The sequence below is a fragment of the Corythoichthys intestinalis genome, chromosome 9, assembly GCF_030265065.1.
Source record: "Corythoichthys intestinalis isolate RoL2023-P3 chromosome 9, ASM3026506v1, whole genome shotgun sequence".
In the NCBI taxonomy this organism is placed as follows: domain Eukaryota; kingdom Metazoa; phylum Chordata; class Actinopteri; order Syngnathiformes; family Syngnathidae; genus Corythoichthys; species Corythoichthys intestinalis.
This window is the reverse complement of record NC_080403.1, coordinates 59,326,624-59,341,867: the sequence shown is the minus strand read 5'-3', so window position 1 is coordinate 59,341,867 and position 15,244 is coordinate 59,326,624. Positions and strand designations below refer to the sequence as shown.

The 15,244-nt window shown below is 41.6% G+C and overlaps 1 protein-coding gene across 8 annotated transcripts in view; it reads left to right on the top strand.

Annotated features, from left to right (window-relative positions):
- LOC130921269 (engulfment and cell motility protein 2) overlaps positions 1-12,176 on the top strand; it is a 31,143-nt gene extending 18,967 nt beyond the window's left edge. For 5 of the 8 annotated variants that reach the window (XM_057844945.1, XM_057844947.1, XM_057844949.1 and 2 more), the window contains 11 exons: positions 614-736; positions 1,650-1,769; positions 1,851-1,955; positions 2,023-2,131; positions 2,205-2,341; positions 3,507-3,670; positions 3,756-3,868; positions 3,942-4,049; positions 4,496-4,578; positions 4,837-4,914; positions 8,103-12,176. In XM_057844945.1, coding sequence (XP_057700928.1) covers positions 614-736; positions 1,650-1,769; positions 1,851-1,955; positions 2,023-2,131; positions 2,205-2,341; positions 3,507-3,670; positions 3,756-3,868; positions 3,942-4,049; positions 4,496-4,578; positions 4,837-4,914; positions 8,103-8,303 — 1,341 coding nt within the window. In that variant the 3' untranslated portion in view covers positions 8,304-12,176. Of the gene's footprint in view, positions 1-613; positions 737-1,649; positions 1,770-1,850; positions 1,956-2,022; positions 2,132-2,204; positions 2,342-3,429; positions 3,671-3,755; positions 3,869-3,941; positions 4,050-4,495; positions 4,579-4,836; positions 4,915-8,102 lie in introns of those variants that run through there. The other 3 variants (XM_057844948.1, XM_057844951.1, XM_057844953.1) reach the window with 3 other exon arrangements.
- Positions 12,177-15,244: the final 3,068 nt, after the last annotated feature.

Here is a 15,244-nt window from a genome sequence, read left to right as displayed (position 1 = left end):
CTTTTTTGCCCATTCTATCTAGCTATTATACTGTATTTTTAGGTGGCATATTTAGTGAGTGACTTTCGATGGCAGTCAAAGTTTAGGTGTGAGTGGAATTACGCCAAGATTTCTGGCTTGGTTTGTCGCCGTAAGTGACATCGTGTGCCCAAGTGAGTGCTTTCTGTTTTTGGCCCCTGTCTTATCAAATTTAGCTGGAGAAAATTCTAGCTCATCCATTCGTTAATTTGATGAACTCAGCGAGACCAAGGGACTATAATCATGTGGAAACACTGAAGTGTAGAGTATTTGCACAGGAGATCTTGTACCGTTCCATAATCTGAAGCATATTGGTAGATGTTGAATAGAAGCGGTCCGAGAACGGACCCTTGAATTTGGTTCACTCAGATCCATGCTTTCCGAAGGACACCGACAAGAGATCCCTGTCTCGTAAATAAGATTTGAAGCACGGTGTCAGTCAGCTCTAGCCACTGTTCCAGCCTGCATGTTATGGTCAACGTCATGTGCTAACATCAAAATGAAATCTTCCAGTCCAGACAAACTCATCTTCCAGTCAGTGTGCTCCTTTCTTTGAAGCATTTCAGTTATGTCTCTCTCCCTGTTTTCCCATCAGCACGTCATAAGAGGAAATCGACCCATCAAAGCAGAAATGGCACATCAACTGTATGTGCTGCAGGTGTTGACCTTTAATCTTTTGGAGGAACGAATGATGACCAAAATGGATCCCAATGACCAGGTAAAAATTCATATCAGGAGCTGCCATCTTCTTTTTTTTTTTCCTTAGTCAAACTTTTGATTTTGCACTGTTCCGAGGGGGCAACTAAAAAGAGACGGCTATTTAGTTTAGATTAAAGATGTGACATTTAATGAATCAATGCCTGCTAACACGATCAAATCAAGTGACAGTCGATCATCATTTTGACAATGTTTTACTTCAAATTGTTCAAAAACATCAACTGTAGTACTCCGTGAAAGCCAACATTATGTAGTTGGCTTTGTATTGAACCCTTCCTGGCACAGTGGACATTTATTCGACGTATACGGAAGTCGATTGACGTCCATGGATGTCCAAATTTCACATTCATTTCCAATGGCATTAACATTGCATTGAGGCCAATTTCGACGGATGCTATTGACGGCCATGTCTCTCAATTGTATTGATGCCAATGTACTTGGATTCCATTGACGCATATGGATGTCGATGCCGTTGACTGCCATGGATGTCCAAATTTCCCGTTCATTTTCAATGACATTTACTTTGTTTAATGCCATTGACGGCCATATTTGTCGATTCTATTGATGCCAATGTATGCGCTTGGACTTCATTGACGCAAATTGACGGCCATGGACGTCCAAATTTCCCATTTATTTTCAATGGCAAAAAAACAAATGCCCACAAATCAACGGGATATGACTAGGACACACCCCGCAAATGTCCCCGAATAACCTGATATGACCAGGACACTCTCCCCAAATGACCTGATATGACCAGGAGACCCCTCCCAAATGTCCCCAAATGAGCTGATATGACCAGGACATGCTCCCCAAATGTCCCCAAACGACCTGATATGACCATGACGTGTCCCCCAAATCAACAGGAAGTGATGTCGATCTTGTATCCTCAAAATGCGCTGCTTTCTGTTGATCAGACTCAAAGAGATGTGATTTTTGAGCTTCGGAGGATCGCCTTTGATGGAGAAAATGAACCCACCGGTACAGAAAAAAGAAAGGCCTTGTATGCTAAGGATTACAAAATGCTAGGCTTCACAGTAAGTTTTCCCTAATAATTGTTAATGACAAAACAGACACGCTCTCTCATAGTATTGTATTTCTGTCTGTCCGCAATGTAGAACCATTTAAACCCCGCTATGGATTTCACTCAGACTCCCCCAGGGATGTTGGCTTTGGACAACATGCTGTACCTGGCCAAGGTCCACCAGGACACGTACATCCGGGTACGTTCTGACTTTGGAGTCTCGAGTCGACAAAAGTCAAGCGTACGATGGATTTCACTCCTTACAGATTGTTTTGGAAAACAGCAGTCGGGAAGACAAGCACGAATGCCCCTTTGGCCGGTGTGCCATCGACCTCACGCGGATTCTCTGCGAGATACTCCAAGTTGGAGAGTTGCGTAAGTACCGGACATGCGTCGATTTAGGCGACGACAAAAAACGAACGCCTGACAATTCTTGTTGTTTCCCAAGCTAACGAGGGCTGCAACGACTACCATCCTATGTTCTTTACTCATGACCGCGCATGGGAGGAGTTCTTCTGCATCTGCATTCAGCTGCTCAATAAAACCTGGAAGGAAATGAGAGCCACGCCAGAGGACTTTAACAAGGTCAGTCAATGTGTTGACGATCCAGTGAGATGCCTCCCAAATGTACATTATTATGGAAAGATCACTTAGGCTAGGTTGAGACCGCAGATCTTAATGCACCAATCTGATTTTTTTGTGTTTTTCCGACTCCAGTAAGGCATTAACTTGACGGTCAGAACCTGACGAGTCGCACAGAAGCGGACCATTTCTAATCCGATCTGGGTCACATTTTTCCAGAATGTGGCGGCGGTCTGAATTGTCAGGTCTCCCAAATCGGAATTCACGCAGCAATGAGGTCAGCAAAGAGCGAGAGCGACACGTAAGACGGCAGCGATGTAGCCGCTCATTAGCGTTAGCGCCTAGCTTGAACTCGGCTTTTACTACGCAGGAGGCAGGCTTGACCACACTCAACAAAAAATACAATGAAGAAAAGGGCCGTCTTGCGTGCTGCTCTCGCTCTTTGCTGACCTCATTGCTGCATGAATTCCGATTCGGGAGACTTGAAAGTTCAGACCGCCGCCACATTCTGAAAAAAATGTGGCCTAGATCGGATTTGAAATGGTCTTCTTCTACGCGACTTCAGACCGTCGAGATAATGCCTCACTCGAGTCGGAAAAACACGAAAAAAAAAAATCAGATTTGGGCAGTATGAACCTAGCCTTAGTCTCCCAAGACGTCTTTTTAGCTTGTTATCAACGTGGAAACATGGTCTTCTGGTCATGCTTGACGGAAACAATAATGTTACAAACTCTCCAAAAATGTTAAACACATTCCTGGAGATTTGTAGCACCTTTTGTAGAAACAATTGTGTCTATGAGAGAGGAGTATTATATCACATTTCCATCCGCTGGCGGACCTGTAAATTCTGCTTACTGCCTGTGTGGTGTGCAAGCGATAATCCCTCGGGAGTCTGCAGCTAAAGAAGGGCTTTGGCTTCAATTAATATTACACGACAGCTAAATTCTTAATGCTGTTGACTGCACTCCAGAGGGTTTCCTCCCTCCCCATGAAGGCATTTGGAGTCGTTGCAATCTATTGTAACAAATGAGCTGCCGTTATTTCATTGGAGTACATTTGAAACATAAATGAAGAAAGTTGTTTGCTGACAGAACTGGTTTTGGAATGGGAAGACGTGACTCACTCCTCCTGAAAAAGCGTCAACCCGGCCCCCGTGCGTTGCTCGCAGGTGATGCAGGTGGTCCGAGAGCAGATCACCAGGGCCCTGGCCATGAAGCCCTCATCTTTAGACCAGCTGAAGAACAAGCTGAGAGGTCTCAACTACTCCGAAATACTGCGATTACGCCAGTCGGAGAGAATGAGCCAGGACGACTTTCACTCTCCGCCCATCATGTCGGTGTCACTCACGTCACTAGTCGTACTTTGTCAATCTTCCGTGCTGTTATATTTGAGCATTTATGTCCTTTACGTGAGGCAGCGAGCTTCGAGAAAGAATCCAACCCGAGATCCTGGAGCTCATTAAGCAGCAACGACTCCATCGGCTGTGCGAGGGCAGCTGTTTCCGAAAAGTGGGGAACCGCCGAAGGCAAGGTATCATTGCTTTTTTGGATAAATAATACGCATTTAACCTGGGTTTTAGCATTTCTTCCTGCCTGTGTTGCAGAGAAATTCTGGTTCTGCAGACTCTCTCTTAACCACAAAGTGCTGCATTATGGGGACTTGGATGAATCGCCCCAGGGTGAAGTGCCTTTTGAGATGCTTAGCGACAAGAGTGAGGGTCTTGTTTTCTTTTGACTCATTCGCTGTGTTCCCATGTCCACGAGTCATTTTTAAAAACAAATACTCGGCGTGAAACTTACTCCGGAGAGAGTCATGGCTAGTTTTAGTTTGTGCTTGTTGACTCAATCAATATATGTATTGGAATGAAAAAGTGTCATGAAAAAGTTTCACGGTTGTGACTACATACTATTTATGCGACAATCAGATTCATTTTTATACTGTCCCAATATTTCATAAGTGAGATATTTGGTTATCTTGAGAGATTCCACTCTTTTTCTGTGACTGACTGAATGCGGTCGTATGGACAAAAGGCATGCGCAATATGAACACATACTGTATGTGCGTGAACAAAGTTTGACAACTACGCTACCCTCGACTAGAGCATCATTGGAAGATATCACACATTGAAAATATGACATTAGATCTGTATTCTTACAGTACTTGTTTCTGACATGAAGTCTGTGGTGACTGGGAAGGACTGCCCGCATATGAAGGAAAAAAGTGCTCTAAAGCAAAACAAGGTACGTGCGTGTATGAAATATGTTCTGCCTCAGTCAACCCTCTTTAAAGATTAGTAACATGTGCCTAAGCCAGAAGAAATATGCAGTACGAAAGGGATCTACTAGGAATATTTTTTTTCAACCAAAGCTGGAACCAAAAACGAAATTGGTCCATGCACATGATCACCCCTTAGGCTAGTTTTCTACTTAATAAATCTACAGCCTTTCTGCTGATCAATTTGTGCATTTTTGTCACTGTCTGAACTGGGGTTTTCCCAGGAGGTGCTAGAGTTGGCCTTCTCTGTCCTTTATGATCCAGATGAGGCGCTCAACTTTGTGGCGCCCAACAAATATGAGGTAAGCTGTCAAGAGTACATCAGTGTACCCTTGCGTTCCATACCTCATTAAGGCTCCGGTTAAATACATATTTCATTCATACTGGTTGATCACATTGACAAAAGCTTGGGATATTGTGTCCACACTGGTCAAGACCAGCCATAGACTTCACTATTAATTGACAGGGTGCGGGGCCGATTCATAGGAGGCCTATTTAAAAAAAAAACTTAAAATTTAAAAATTTTCGAAACCAAAGCCGCTAGCGACCTAAAACCAAAACGGGCACCTACCTTAGCCATATATGAGTTTACATGAGCAGCGGCATCAAAAAATACTAATTCCTTCCCTTATAAAATCCTGATTATTTATTTTTATACAAGTATAACAAAACTTAAAATGGCTATAAAATTCTCAGATTTTACACTAGATACACAAAAATCACCAAATGCAGAGATAACCACCTGTATTTTCAGGTATCAATAGCGATATTTAACATATCATATAGGTTTTTGCCCAAAATAGCAACTTGAATTTTTTCAACAGCTAATAAATCACTCAATTTTCTCATCAGAAACTTAATACTTGAGGAAAACATGCATAAATAATTTATAAATTTAATAAATTCTATATGCAATCACAATTTATTATAGAGTAGAATAGCCCTTTATTGTCATTATACCAAGGGCGTAGGGAAGGTAGGGACATAACACTACCAACTTTTCAGGATGCTCAAATTATCCCCACCAACTTTTAAGCAACCTTATTTGCATTAGGGGTGCACGATATCCATTTTTTTGAAACCGATATCGATAACTTCCTGCTCCTCAAAGCCGATACCAATATCGATAACCGATAATAAATATATAATTTTTTAAATGTATAACCTGAGCTTTTGAACACCTGGAGGTTTAAAAAAAAAACAAAAAAAAAACTAGTGGTGGATTCAACATAGATTTGCCTTTGATCTCACCAGATTTTTCATAATGACATGAAAAAACAGTGCGTTTCACTTCTGCACTGCCCAACAGCCAGCTAAGAATGAATGCACTTCCATAAACCACAAGGCTTGGTCTTTTCTTGCTTTTACGGGAAGACACTCATCTTAATATTGTGAAAGTACAACAGAAAAATACACATATTCAATACTCAATATACAACAAACTGCACAATCCACTTATATACACAACTATTATATTATAGCATGGCACACTAGCTTGAGCTACTAAAGCATTGGCTGGCTTCTATAACACAACTTAGGAAGTTCTGTACATATGACCCTTCACCACAGAAGTAAACATATTTTGCACATCCATATGTAATAGTAAACATAAAATACTTACATATATTTCCGAGGCGGAAACGTAACAAAAAGCATTCAGACACCGCAACGTGTAAGTGATTGAACCAAACTACTGTAACAAAAAAATAGGTGCATTGAATTATTCTGACCAGCAGGTGGAAGCAATGCCCCGCAAATGGTAAACTGATTTTCCATACTATTGTGTAAACTGCAAAGCCAGAACAGTACATGTCGGTCCTATTATAAATGTTATTGGATTTATCAGGATGTCATAATTCCTATTATCAGACCGATAATTATCAGACCTATAATTATCGTGCACCAGTAATTTGCATTATATAATCAATTCAGTTATATAGGTCATTGTCTTCCTATATGTTGTAAGGATGGAATTGATCCTACCATTATTAGGTGAATTACAGTACTTTCATTACATTCAGACTTACACTGACCCCTTTTCACTCGCTGAATGTCCCATTCCATTTTTTCCCCTCAAACGCACGTTTGATTGGCTGATGACTTTACCCCCCCCCCCCCCCCCCATACACACACACACACACACACACCCATTCACAGCCCAACAGAAATACAACATGCCGCCTCCCCTGCCCCCTTTAAAGACTAGGGATAATAGAAGTTTTTTTCTGCCAGCAGCAGCCACTGTAAGTAATGTAAAAAGACGTCAATGTTATGGAGGTGGGGGACACTCCACTAATTTTGCTACTGTTACGGTGCTTCAAGTCGATTTTACTCGCTGACATTTATTGAAATAAGAAAACAGCTACCTGAAAATAAGATTAAGAGGTATTTTAAGCAAAAAGTTTGTATATTTAATCTTAAAAGAAAAACTTGTTTGTCAGAAATGCTCTTAATTCAAAAATATTTTTCAAAATTTTATTTGAAAGATTTTTTTTTCTTGATTTAGGTGAAAAATGGCCAACTTTTATATGTATAGGCTCAATACGAACAAATAGTAATATTTACTTAAATTAAGTGGAAGAATCTGACGCATTAACCTGTTAAGTAGCCTTTAACACTCAAAATAAGATGGAGAAAATTATTTGACTAGATTTAACAAAAATGATCAGATTAAGACGTTATAAATTTGCAGTGTGAAAGTTAGTATAGGTCAATACAGATTTATTTTGAATTAACCATTTAGCCTATCAATGAATTAGGATCATACTGGTGAGAAATGTAACTCTGACCCCCATTCACCAAATATGTTTGGTCTTATTAATGTCCCGTCCCCAGCAAAAAGTGTACATGCAGGTTTTGCTGTTATATCGTCTCTACCAATATTAAGACCAAACCTATGTCCTGTTGTATAGTTAGTTATATGGTTGTAGTGAATGAGGCTAGCGACCGCCTGACGTAAACAGAGCTTTTCTGGCTAAAATTCTTGTGAATAAATGCTTAAATCCCCGAATTCTTCATAGACATGGACGTTAAACAGTCTCGATTCTAGGTTAAAAGCAAAAAAAAAAAAAACAACAACAACGTGCAGTTAGCGTTTATTTTACGTAAATATGGCGAACTATGATTCCAATGCAGTAACGGCTGATTTCTCCTATTGATTGTACGTTTCAAAATGCATGCATGGTACGAAAAATATAATAATGACCTGGAATCCTTGAACAAATCACTCCTGAGACAATCCTTCCTGTTTGTATGCGGTACAGCTTTCGTACTTCTTCAAAAAATCCAAGCTTTTATCTGGCTTGGAGAAGAGCGCGTGCTGTTTTCGAATGACTATTACTAAACGAAGCTCTGCCCCCTATTGTAAGGAAAAGAATGATGAAGTGCCAGGTCAATAGAGTTTTGAAGTAGAAATGAAGACTTCTGGTGGCGTGCTTTGTTGTAGCACACCAACCACTGTTGCAATGATTTGCATTTGTTTGCGGAGCAGTACTGCATTTGGACAGACGGCCTGTACGCACTGCTGGGCAGGGAGATGAGCAGCGACCTGACCAGAAGTGACCTGGACACACTCATCAGCATGGAAATGAAACTCCGTCTCCTCGACCTTGAGAATATCACCATTCCAGAGGCTCCGCCCCCTATTCCCAAAGAGCCCAGCTCTTATAATTTCACTTACAACTACAGCTGAGTCTTGACTTTAAAGGAAGTTTGCGACGGTCGGTCAAGAATGCGCTGCCCATACTTTCTCTTTGATTAAATCCGGCGGTCATGTGTCCCTCAGAAAAGGCTCGAGTGGAACCTCCAAAGGCAAAAGAGAATCCATTCCAGTAATCCTCTGCTGCCCTCTTGTGGCATTTTGGTGCCACAGAACTATGTTCAAGTGAAATGAGGAAGGCGTTCGAAAAATGTAGTGCTTTATAAGCAATTGTAAAACCCTTTGCGAATTGTTGGACAACACTAGACAGCTACTTACCCGTGGAACACATCTGACAGGCATGATGGAGATGGAGTAAGGTGTTTGCCGAGTGATACCGCCGTCTCGTCTCGCCGATTGCTATTGATAAATATCGCTGGACTACGCCTGTTCTAAATGCTCCTCAAAAAGCAAAACACTGAAAGATCACTGTTAAACCGCCCACCGAAATTCACCTAAAGCTTTTGAAGTGTTAAGCTAAACTCTTTTCCTTTTTGAACTGCATGATTCCACTCTTGCCTAATCTTTGTAAATGTGGCGATTTGAGTATTATTGACCGAACCCATCCATTATTAGTGATTTTATCGATAGCCGAAACAACAATAAACTTGGAGAACAAAACTTCAGTGGTACCTTGAGATACGAATGCTCCTGTCTACGAAAAATCCGAAGCTTTTTTCGCTTCATAATATGAGAAATTCTTCATCGTACGAAATATAATACGTACTGTAATAGATCATTGCAATAAGGTTACTACGTTCTGACTATAAATGTAAACAAACCAAACCACAATGCTCATGTATATGAAACAAAAAAAGAAACTTACAAACAGTGAGATGAAGTGGCTAGCACGCAATGGCAGCCCAAGTTAGCTGGGCTTTTAGCACTACGTGTTTGCTATGAGCTCGAGTAGTCATTTGATAACATCTGTAGAATGAGCCTTACAAACTAGTTCATCTAAGCGCCACAAGGGAGCGCCAAAGCATTCCAAATAAAGACAGGCAATCAGAAAACATGACAACAAATTTTATGTGGCGTTTTAGGAAAGCTTTGAACGAATTAGGCGATTTACATGTAGAAGAAAAAATTCATGAGAAGAAAAGCCCCTCCTGAACGAATTTGTGTCGCATTTTGAGGCAGCACTATAGGAATATTCTTCCATACATCGTATTTACACAGCTGGCCAAAAGTGTTGGCACCCCTGCAATTCTGTCAGATCATGCTCAATTTCTCCCAGAAAATGATTGCGATTACAAATGCTTTGGTAGTAATATCTTCATTGATTTTGCTTGCAATGAAAAAACACAGTAGAGAATGAAAAAAAAAAAATTAAATCCTGATGATTTTACACAAAACTCCAAAAATGGGCCGGACAAAAGTACTGGCACCCTCAGCCTAATACGTGGTCGTACAACCTTTGGACAAAATAACTGCGAACAACCGCTTCAGGTATCCATCAGTGAGTTTCTGCTGGAATTTTAGAGCATTCTTCTTTGGCCAACTGCTCCAGGTCCCTGAGATCTGAAGGGTGCCATTTTCAGATCTCTCCACAGGTGTTCTATGAGATTCACGTCTGGACTCATTGCTGGCCAGTCTCCAGTGGTTTCTCTCAAAGCATTTTCTGTGCTTTTTGAAGTGCGTTTTGGGTCATTGTCCTGCTGAAGACTTCTGAGGGAGACCCAGATTTCTCACACTGGTCCCTACATTATGCTGCAAAATGTGTTGGTCATCTTCAGACTTCATAACGCCATGCACACGGTCAGGCAGTCCAGTGCCAGAAGTAGCAAAGCGACCACAAAACATCAGGGAACCTCCGCCATGTTTGACTGTGGGGACCGTGTTCTTTTCTTTGAAGGCCTTGTTTCTTTTCCCGTAAACTCTGTGTTGATGCCTTTTCCCTAAAAGCTCTACTTTTGTCTCATCTGACCAGAAACATTCTTTCAAAACATTTTTGGCTTTCTCAGGTAAGTTTTGGCAAACTTCAGCCTGGCTTTTATGTCTCTGGGTCAGAAGTGGGGTCTTCATGGGTATAGAGTCCCTTTTCATTCAGACACCGACGGATAGTACAGGTTGACACTGTTGTACCGTCGGATTGCGGGACAGCTTGAACTTACAAGATTCTTTATCCACCAGCCGCACAATCTTTGGTTGAAATCTCTCGTCAAATTTTCTTTTCCGTCTACATCTAGGGAGGTTAGCCACAGTGCAGTGGGATTTACACTTATGGATGACACTGCGAACGGTAGACACAGGACATTCAGGTCTTTGGAGATGGACTTTTAGCCTTGAGATTGCCCATGCTTCCTCACAGTTGTGCTTCTCAAGTCCTCAAACAGTTCTTTGATGTTCTTTCTTTTCTCCATGCTCAATGTGGTACACACAAGGACAGAGGTTGAGTCAAATTTAAGCTATTTTAACTGGCTGCAAGTGTGATTTTGTCATTGCCACCATCTGTGATGTGCCACACGTAAGTAACAGGTGCTGTTGATGACACAAATTAGAGAAGCATCACATGATTTTTCAAAGGGTGCCAATACTTTTGTCCGGCCCATTTTTGGAGTTTTGTGTAAAACGATAATGATTTCATTTCCCCCCCCCCCCCATTCGCTTTTGTTTTTTTTTTTTTTATTGCAAGCAAAATCAATAAATATATTACTACCAAATGATTTGTAATTGCAATCCTTTTCTGGGAGAAATTAAGCATTGTCTGACAGAATTGCAGTGGTGCCAATACTTTTGGCCAGCAGTGTATTTCATCCACTTGCAGTTGCGATGTATATTTTACAAACTAAGGAGATGTAGTATATACTGTACTATGTACGTGTTAACAGGTTTTTATTTTCATAGGTTACATGCTATTCAAAACGAAACATGATTACAATTGTGATGCTTGCTTTCTCATCCACAAAAACTATTGTCAATTGTTACAAAGTATTTCTTATTTCTGAACATTGCCTGTCTGTTTCCAACAGATTTGGAAGAAAGCATTTCCATAAATGGAATGATTGTATTCTTATTATGATTTTTTTTTTCGTTGAGCAGTTTTATCTAGCGGGAAAAAAACGAAACAATGACCACATCTGTTGTCTTTGTAATACAATGGCCATTACAATACTAACCCTGCAATGTTATTTGTTTAAAAAAATATTTAGGTCATGGTACCTGTTGATGTTGAATCTAGTACAAAACATGTTTATGATGTCATTTGATAATGCCGAACAGATTTATATTTTTGTAAATGATTGTACACTGTGAGGAGTACGGCACTGAAATATCGTCACTTTGTATGATGATTTTTACTTTTTTTTCGCCGCATGCAATTTTTCCTTGAAGTATTTACCACAAACATGTTGCCACACATCATTTGGGACCATCATGGTTTCATTTTTTTTTTTTTTTTTCTAAAGATGGGTGGGTATTTTAATTTAGTATCAGAATAGGCACTTTATCAGGCAATGATGATGTCAAACTTTTAACATTAGTTTGTACTGTATGGCTAAAGAATGTTACAGTCCTATTGATGCTATCTGTGAATAATGTTTCCATTTTTAACTACTAATGGATGTTGTAATACTTTATATTTTTTACGAATAAGAAGCTGCTATCACAGATTTCTTCAATTTAGCATTACAGCATTAACTGCGTTACCTAAAAAAACAAGTCCATGATATATGCTAATAGTATGAATTTGTATCTGGTGCTTGTATCCGTAATGAATGAAATGTTGTTAGTAGAGAAATACAAAAAAAAAAAAGTCTAAATATGGTTTACATACGTATGCAGTAGGTCTTTGTATATGCGGTATTGTGATGCCTTAATTGGAGAAAATGTATGTTTTCTGTGAATAAAAACAAAGTAACTACTGATCTCTACCTTGATTCACTTAAAGCAGCAAGATCAGATGCATTGCCATGTAGGTCTACCGATCTGATTATTTGCGACTCAATGTCATGTCATCTCTGTTCTTTTAGCACGTGTGTTGGTGCAGAATGGGCACATGTTAGCACAATAGTGGAGCCTTTCTTCTCCAAGGCTCATTTCCTCTTCTTCTTTCTTAAAACCGACTGCAAATGGTACCACTTTGTTGACATGCGGCCTACGTAATTCTCTAGTGAAAGCCTCCCTGTTTACTTCCTAGTATGCTGCTTTGTCAACGTTTCCATATTTGAGTGTGCTGTCACCATGCAGCCGTTCAGCTCATTCACATTGAGAAAGTGCAGTGTCAAAAGGTTTCTACTTGCTTTTATGAGAGCCCTGAGGCCTTCCCAGGCCAGCCGAGAGATAGAATCCCTTCAGCGTGTCCTGGGTCGTCCCCGAGGTCTCGAACATGCCTGAAACACCTCCCGAGGGAGGCGTCCAGGGGGCATTCTCTCCGGATGCCCGAACCACCTCACCTCTCAACGGCTCTACCCTGAGTCCCTCTCGATGACCGAGCTCCCTCAGCCGCTTGCGTCCAGTCATTGCCCGAAGTTCATGGCCTTAGGTAAGGGTAGGAAGGTATATAGAGCGGTAAATCGAGAGCTTTGGCTTCCGGTTCAGCTCTCTCTCGAGCTTCATCCCGGCCGCTTCACGCTCAGCTGCGAACTTCCCCAGCGAGAGCTGGAGGTCGCAGTTCGACAGCGCTACAAGGACCAGAGATGACAATCCTCCCACCACAGAACTCGAACCCCTCCAACACCCGACTTCGCCTAGAAATTCTGTCCATTTAAAGTCAAACTGGTGACAAAGGGCAGCCCAGTTGAAGTCAGTTGCTGCCACCTCCCCCCCAAGGTGTCGGATGGTTTGCCAGAACCTTTCTGGAGCCGACCGATAGTCTTCCTCCATTGCCTCACCAAACTACTTGCCGCCATGCCTGCACCCCTGCTATAGACTCTATTTGAGAACATCACAACTGTCACACCATAGTGAGGTTTGTCGTGTCATGCTCATTTCCTGCTTTATTTTGTAAGTCTTTCCCTCCTTCCCCAGAGTGTCTTCGTCCGCTGACGCATCACCAGAGCCTGCTGTTGTCCACAGCCAAAGTCACCACATATATCAAGAATTCTGTAAGGCCTTTAAGGTGCCTATTACAGGATTAAAAAAAAAGTCTATCATTATTATCTGAATTACAATCATATTTCGAGACGATTCGACTGTATACAACAATTTGGCAAAGTGTTTTTCCCCAATTGCTAAATAAATGGTACTGTAAATGACAACAATTTTGTGCTAAATGTAATATGAAATATTTAAAATTCATTTATTCAGTACGACAGGGCAAAATGACTCCATAATTGTCATAACGGTCAACTTCTTGGACATTTTATGCCACCGGAGTTAGTCCGGCTTTTGAGGCAAGTTGCTGCTCGTCTTGGTTTCCTGCTGCGGGCAGGAGAGCTCGTTTGCCAGGGAAGCAGCTGGAGAATGACCTCCGGACAAACCAGCTGACATCGGAGGAGCGCGTAGCTGCCACATGGTCAACACGAATATGGCGTAAATTAATACTTAATGGCATGGCGAAGACGTAAACAGTGAGAGAGCGGCGTGCAGTTGTTGTTGCACATGTGTCTGAGGAGAACTTTTCTACATGTCCATCCATGATCAAACGTAAGTAAATAGTCCTTTATTTCAAGAAAGTTTGTAGTGTTTACTTTGTAATCGCTGTATCCGTGTCCATTTTAACACAAAGTTGCAATTTCTGATGGGGTGGAAAATTTGACAGAACACCGGGCACACGAATTGGGCAATAAGCCGAGTATAGCGCTCTCCCGGCGGGCATGCGAAGGACTGAGGGGGGTGCGCAACAAGCCGCTGGTCATCGGCCGAGTGGCATTTTCTGTGGACAAGGAGCATTGTCAGCCACATTGTGCAAGCCACCTCCGTATTCCAACGTGTGCTATGATCCCAGTATTTGACATAATACAAAATACGATGTTTACTCCCTCGTAAGTCCAATGGTCCCACAGTTGTCGGACTTGTTTTGGCCATTCTCCGAGGGTGAACGGGAACTTTTTGAAACCCAAAAAGGCTCACATGTCTCTCCCTGGTGCAGCAACAAATCCCTGCAGCACATTTGGCTAGCGTGATGCGAAAAATAAACAAATTAATCCACAAAATTAGCTGAATCCGCAGTTCATCTTGCCCGGCACAGCCAGACTATTCTCCCTGTATTTTTCAAACAGTGTGAGAAATAGTCTGGGACCCAGCCCATTAACGGCCTCTCGAGCAAGGTACAAAGTCAATCGTCCAGTCAGATTTGTTTATTTGCGCGACGCGTTCTTAACGAGTAACGTCACTCTTGCGTGCCGAAAGTCGTGTGTACAACAACACAGAGGGCGAACGGGAGAGCCGAGAATATGTTCCAATGCGTGGTATAACCAGTTTTAAATGACCAGAAACACATTGAAACAAGTCATTGACAACAGTCAACATGGCTCGCGCTAGCCATGTTGAATAAACTTCTCCATTCTCCGCTCACGCTAATTACTTGTCACGTCTGCCCGTTGCTGATTGGTCCACTCCGCTGTCTGTTTGCCGTGGCTTGCTGCGCCCTTGGAATTTGATCTGCCGGACGGTCGCCAGACTCAATCGCTGGAACAGCGGTGAGTCTAGTATACCAGGCAACAGTCCATCTGTATGCTATAAAGCAATGCTGTATTGTGAGATGCTGACCCGGGTGATGTCACATTCGTATTTGTCCCCAACCCGAGACTGGAGCCGGAAGTCACTCATTTTCATGGCGCGGGATTCAAAAATTGAATAAATAAAACGATCGCTTCCACACATATTCAAGCGGTCAATTTCATTTAGACACTTTAAGTGGCACTTTTAGTTTGTTTTCTACTTTGTTTTTTGATGGTGTTTTTGTCCTCTATGGAGGAGTGGATTTTTGTTTCAGATCCTTTGTTTGTTTTTTACCGACGGAGGCTTCGTAAAATACTCTTTTTTTTTAACCA